Source organism: Peromyscus eremicus, chromosome 17, assembly GCF_949786415.1.
Source record: "Peromyscus eremicus chromosome 17, PerEre_H2_v1, whole genome shotgun sequence".
In the NCBI taxonomy this organism is placed as follows: domain Eukaryota; kingdom Metazoa; phylum Chordata; class Mammalia; order Rodentia; family Cricetidae; genus Peromyscus; species Peromyscus eremicus.
In genome coordinates this window covers 7,263,524-7,269,429 of record NC_081433.1, presented here as the reverse complement: position 1 = coordinate 7,269,429, position 5,906 = coordinate 7,263,524, and the positions used below count along the sequence as shown (strand labels likewise).

The window sequence follows — 5,906 nt, the reverse complement described above, 5'->3', positions numbered from 1 at the left end:
GGTGGTGTTGGGGACCAGTCAGCAAAGGCCCTTGTCTATTAAGGGGAAGGTGGGCTGGACCTCAAAAATAACCTAGGATTTCCCCAAGGAGGTTACTGGGCTCTTGTTCCCGGACTGCCTGAGTGCCTCAGCTCTCTTCTTGGACTCCTAAGCAAGCAAAGCCGTTTTGGAAACAACAGAGCAAAAACCCTAAAGGAAAAAATGAAGAGAGGAAAACCAAAAGCAGGAGGTGTCCTTTTAGTACCTTATCAGAAAGTAGTGGGCAGCGTTCTTGGATCTCTTGCAATCACTTTAAGGAATGAGAGGTTTAAGCAAAATCATCAAAATGACTTTTTTTTTTTTTTTAAATCACACATGTCGCTTTGTAAGATTAGCATTTATACGGAAAGGTATTCTCCAATGTAGGCTGAGCTAAGGTCTTACTGAACTGATAGAGTAAGTCCACTCTCGAATGGCTAGTTCATACTCATTAAAAAAAAAAAGAAAAAAGAAAAAAGAAAAAGAAAAAAGGAAAAGGAAGAGGGAGAAATGAGGGAAAAGGATGCTGAAATTAGTATTATTTCTCATCTGGACTTAAGGGAAATTTCCTTCAAAAATAGAATTTCATTCTAATGTCATGATTAATTTCAAAACATATTTACTGCAGTATAACTTTTAAATGCAATATTTAATGCTGTCAGATTACTTGAAGACAAAGTTTTACAGAAAACTTTAAATTCCAGAAAAAAAAAAACCTGCAATGTACCAATAAACACCTAGAAAAAATATAATTAAAAATATTTAAAGCATCAAACAACCTCAAGATCTGGTCAGGAATAATAAACACCGTATTCTGTGTTTACATTCCCTAGCAACCTGCATCCCGTTTCACACAGGAGAGGGGGTGGTCGATTCTTTCTCTCTCTCTGTGAGTGTGTGTGTGTGTGTGTGTGTGTGTGTGTGTGTAAGAAAATCCTCGAAATTATGTTGCATTTTCCCAGAGAGGAAGGGGGAGGTGTTTGGGTAGGATTTGGGTGAGGGACACTGTGGTGGTGCGTTCTGGGTCAGGATTGCTTCCTTGAACCACAGGAAGGTAATTTCACTTACAATCCCAATTACAGAGCTATCAAAGGCACGCTGTCTTGGTGGTAGTCGTGGTCCCCCATCCCTGGCCTCTTCCCACCAGTCCCACCATTGAGTACTGTCCTTTCTCCTCCCAACCAGGACCAAGCTGCCTCAAAAACTACTACAGTAGGTGAAGGGCAGAGCCACAGCAAAAAAAAAAAAAAAAAAATAATAATAATAATAAAATAAAATAAAAAAATCAAAAACTGTGCCAGGGCCGCGGCAGTTAAAACGTGAAACTATTAGGAAGTGTTTTGTAGTTTCTCCCTTCTGTGTTAACGTCAACTCTACAGAATAATCCCCGGAGTTTAGCTTTCTCTTTTCCCACTGAATAAAGCCACTGAAGCGCTGCCCTCCGCTCGGCGGGGCTCTCTTACCCTTGGGCCCTACTGGTAATTTTCCTTCAACAGATTGCTAATTGTATTTTGAAGTCATAAATCATGCATATAAAATTAGCACGTTTCAATTTCATAGGGAAACGGGCTTTTCTCTCTTAAACGTATTAATTCAAATTTTGATGCATTTTGGTGGGGAGGATCTCTTTTTGTTTTTCTTTTCTTTTTTTTTTTTTTAGATGAAAGACTTGCAGGCTATGTACATAATCTGACTCCTCTCCCCCCCGTACCGCAACGCCTAAAATAAAAATGTCACAACGCATTTACAAGAAATAATACAAAACAAAACAAAAAAAAATGGAAATGCTCGGATACAGAGTTTTACAAAACCCAGAATATATCTCCACCGTCTGAGAGGGGACCGCGGTATAAATGAACCAACCAACCCAAAAGAGCGGTAACAACTACAAAAAACTTGTAAATGTTTGGATCTGCCTTACTACATTTGTAACAAGTGAGAACAGCTCAAGGTCCTTCACTCGGCCTCAGGCAGAAGAGCCGGCGGGAAGTAAACCCCGGGGAAAGTTACAGAGCCGGCAGTCATACAAAAGTTGGCATCGCCTCGCTGGGTTTTGTCCTTTGTCCTCCAGAGACGAGAAAACGCTGTGTGCCTCCTCTGCGGACGATAAATACTGTACAAAAGGTCTCGTGAAAACACCAAAGTTCAGTCTATGACGCCAGTCTGGTGTCAGCGCCTCGGAGTCCCGGGAAAAGGTGAGAGGGGGCAGGTGTCACCTAGTGCTCCGATCTCCAGAGCGGTCTTTTGACAAAAACGTGGAGACGTCTGTACAAAGTCGAGCTCTGGAGGCTCCGGCGGCGCAGGCCTCACGCTCTTGGTCGCCGGGTCGGCGGCCTGGAGCCGCACTGTCCCCGGCGTCCCCGCGGCGCTAGATATGCGTCAGGGGCACCGTGCCGTTGACGCCCGCGCCCGCGCCCTGGTAGTGCTGTGGCAGCGAGTGCAGCCGGCTCTGGGCCGCGGCAGCCGCTGCCGCCGCCGGGTCGCCACCCTCGCCGGCGGGCAGGTACATGCTGATCATCTCGCGCAGGTCCCCGGGGCAAGGCGCCCGCGAGTGCGCGGGGGCCGGCGGACTGCCGCTGGGCTCTGACTTGACCAGCGAGCCGAGGGCGCCTAGGGCACCCGACGATGCGGCCGCCGCAGCCGCCGCGGCCGCCACAGCCGAGTTCTGGTGCGCGCCGCCCGCCGCGGCGGCGGCGGCTGCTGCGGCGCCGTAGGGGATGCCGCCGTAGCCCGAAGGCGACGCGCTCATGTAGCCCTGAGAGTTGGAGATGGGGCTGTACTGCAGGGCGCCCATGTCGTAGCGGTGCATGGGCTGCGGGTTGTGAGGATGCGCGTGCGGATGGTGCGGGTGCGGGTGCGCCGGGTGCGCGTGCGGGTGCGCGCCGCCCGCGCCTGGGTGCTGCCCGTAGGCTAGCTGTGCCTCCTGCATCATGGCCGCGGCCGCAGCCGCCGCGGCTACCGAGCCGGGGTAGGCGCCGTTTGCCCAGCCGTTGACATGCGCGTAGCCGCCTCCCGCCGCGCCGCCCGGGCTCTCCAGGCGCTGGCCCACGGCCGCCGCCCCGACGCCCACGCCCACGCCCATGGCCACGGCCGCGCCGCCGCCACCTGCGCCGGCCGCCAGCAGCCCACCGGCCAGCGAGTACTTGTCCTTCTTGAGCAACGTCTTGGTCTTACGGCGCGGCCGGTACTTGTAATCCGGGTGCTCCTTCATGTGCAGCGCGCGCAGTCGCTTGGCCTCGTCGATGAACGGCCGCTTCTCGGCCTCGGACATGACCTTCCACTCGGCCCCCAGGCGCTTGCTGATCTCCGAGTTGTGCATCTTGGGGTTCTCCTGGGCCATCTTGCGCCTCTGTCCGCGGGACCACACCATGAAGGCGTTCATGGGCCGCTTGACCCGATCCTGGTTGGCCTTGGTGCCCCCGCCGCCGCCGCCGCCCCCGCCCCCACCACCACCCCCGCCCGCCCCGGCCGGGCCCGAGAGGTTCGTGGGCGCCTGGGCGCCGCCGGGCGAGTGCAGGTCGGTTTCCATCATCATGCTGTACATCTGGGCGGCTAGCGGGTTCACCGGCACCGCAAAGAGAGGGCCTGGAGCATAGACGGCCGGGTGGGGGTGGGTGGGTGGAGAGAGGATCAGCCCAGAGAGGCTGGGGGGGGGGGTGCCTAGCAGAGAGAAGGGGGTTGGGTGGAGGCAACAACAAAAAAAGAGGCAAAAGCACACGCACTTAGCGCGGGTCCAGCTCGCTGGTGGAAAGTTTCTCCGGATGCACAAACCACTTGCCAAAGGGGCCGTTGGTCAGGACGATCGCCGCCGCCGCCGCTGCCGCAGTCCGGGCGCTCTCGGCTGAGCTGTGCAAACAGGTGCAGTCGTGGCCAAGTTGAGGCTCCACTTTCTGGGTCTGAAGCGGTGCCACTGGGCCCGACACCGGGTTCGCTGCCTCCTCTTGGCGGCTCGAAGTCTCTTTCCTGCGCTGGCTTCCTTGGCGGCTTCCAAGTCCGGGGCCGCAACTTCTAGCAGGGCGGTGCGCCGCGTGCGCTGGGCATGTGCTGGTCCCAGGTGCCTGGGGGGAGCCAGGCGCTGAGGGGGACTCGGAGGGGGGTTCGGAGGGGGCGATCGCGGTGTGCAGCTAGGGAGGGGGTTAGGGACAGCGGTGGGAGTGCCAACGCGTGCAGAGAGCCAGAGAGCCGGGCCGCTGCGCCTAGGACAAGCTGTCCGCTGCCTGCCTGGGGCCGTGCGCTCGGAGCGGAGGCGCACGCGGGGCCGGTGGCGCGGGGGGCCCAGCAGCCATACGCCGGGCCCGGGCTGCCATTAAATGAGCGCGCCGCGGCCAATGGGAGCCGCCGGCGGCGGTGATTTGCATGGCGCGCTGGCGAGTGACGTGTGGAGGGAGTAGATACACTGGGCGCGGGCGGCGGTGCAAGGAGGTGGAGGAGGAGAAGGGGGGGGAGCAAGGGCAGGAAGGAGGGGGAAAAGGGGGCGCGGGGGGGCGGGGTCACAGCCACACTGCTTCCTGAGCGCGCGCGCGCGGCGGCGATGGCGGCGAACCCGGAGCTCGCCCCCTTCTCCTCTCCCCGCCCGCGCGCTCCGAATGATTAACGATTGGGTTGAAAACCAAGAGGAAGAAAGAATCGCTGTCGGGGGAGGCGGGGGGGAATACAGCCCTGGGTCGTGTTTAAATGCGCTCATTGGAGACCCAGCTCCTCCCCTGTCCCTAGCCAGCCAACTCTGCGCCGGCAGGGAAGGGGAAAGTTGGAGATAGAGGCCGCACTTTGCACTCAGCCAGAGTGCAGAATAGCAGCGGTGCGGGGGAGATCTTCCCAGGGGGAGCTTAAGCCGAAAGCACCACTGCTGGTTTTCAGGCCAAGCAGTCTCTCCCACCCCCGGCGCTCAGTGCATTCTCCAGAGCCTACTCTAGCAAAGGCCTTTCCAGATCCGAAGTCTATAATAATTCGGGTCTCCGTGGATGGAGGTGCGGCCGCTTTTGTGTGGTGCAGGGCTCATAGCTCCCTTATCTACCCTGAACTTTCTTTGCGCGGGGGGTGGGGTGGGGTGGGGGGAGATGGGGGTGTGTCTTTTAGCGGATGGAGTGTTATAGTCAGGTACTCTTCGCAATTTACTTTCTCCTCTTGAATTTCTGCGAAGGTCAAAAACAAGATCTATTTGGAATCTAGTTACTCCAACAGTCAAAAAAGTTTGTTGAAACAGCAAAAGAATACCTACCTACCCCATTCTTCCCTGGAATGATTCTCCAAGAAGCTGTTTGCCAAAGGACTTTGAAAACCGTGTGAACTCGGGGTTTGGGAGGGGATGCTGAAATCTGGTTGAAAGTTGGTACCTCTGCTCCCGTGACAGCGCTGCTGCCTTTTTGTATTGTTTTGTTTCTTCCTACGTTGTGAAAGAGAAAGGTCGGTCCTGGGGATGATCAAGGCATACCACACAGGGCTGTCATTCTTGAATCCCAGAACAAGTATGCTTCCGGGGTGTTCAGGAGATTTCCAACCCAATCTCAGACTACATGGGTTCAGACTGCCATTTCCAAGAGAAAGATGGGGGCTTGGTTTAAAGGTTTCTTCCAGAAAGACCCTTAGAGCGCAGAAGTTCCTCCGATGTCCTGGGGCCGGGTAGAGTGGAAATAGAGGTTTCTACTCCTGAGACGAAGGTGCCTCAGGAGATTGCTGTTGGGCGAGGCAGGCTTTGCTGAATGCCTGCAGACCGCCCGGTGTGTAATCCAAAGGCTCCTCTGACGGCAGAGATAACGGATAATAGCAATAAGGGTGTTCCAGTATCTTGGGTGCTGACCATGTGACAGTTCTTTTTTTTTTTTTTTCCTGTTAACAAAAATATCTGAGGCTGTGAATTCCTGACCCCATTGCTCCCTTGCTATGATTAT

At 55.4% G+C, this 5,906-nt stretch overlaps 1 protein-coding gene across 1 annotated transcript; it reads right to left on the bottom strand.

Moving 5' to 3' along the window:
• Nucleotides 1-2,386: 2,386 nt before the first annotated feature.
• On the bottom strand, nucleotides 2,387-3,562 carry Sox1 (SRY-box transcription factor 1). The gene has a single exon (XM_059244918.1). The coding sequence runs from the start codon at nucleotides 3,560-3,562 to the stop codon at nucleotides 2,387-2,389; it is 1,176 nt and encodes a 391-aa protein (XP_059100901.1).
• Between the last annotated feature and the right edge of the window lie 2,344 nt (nucleotides 3,563-5,906).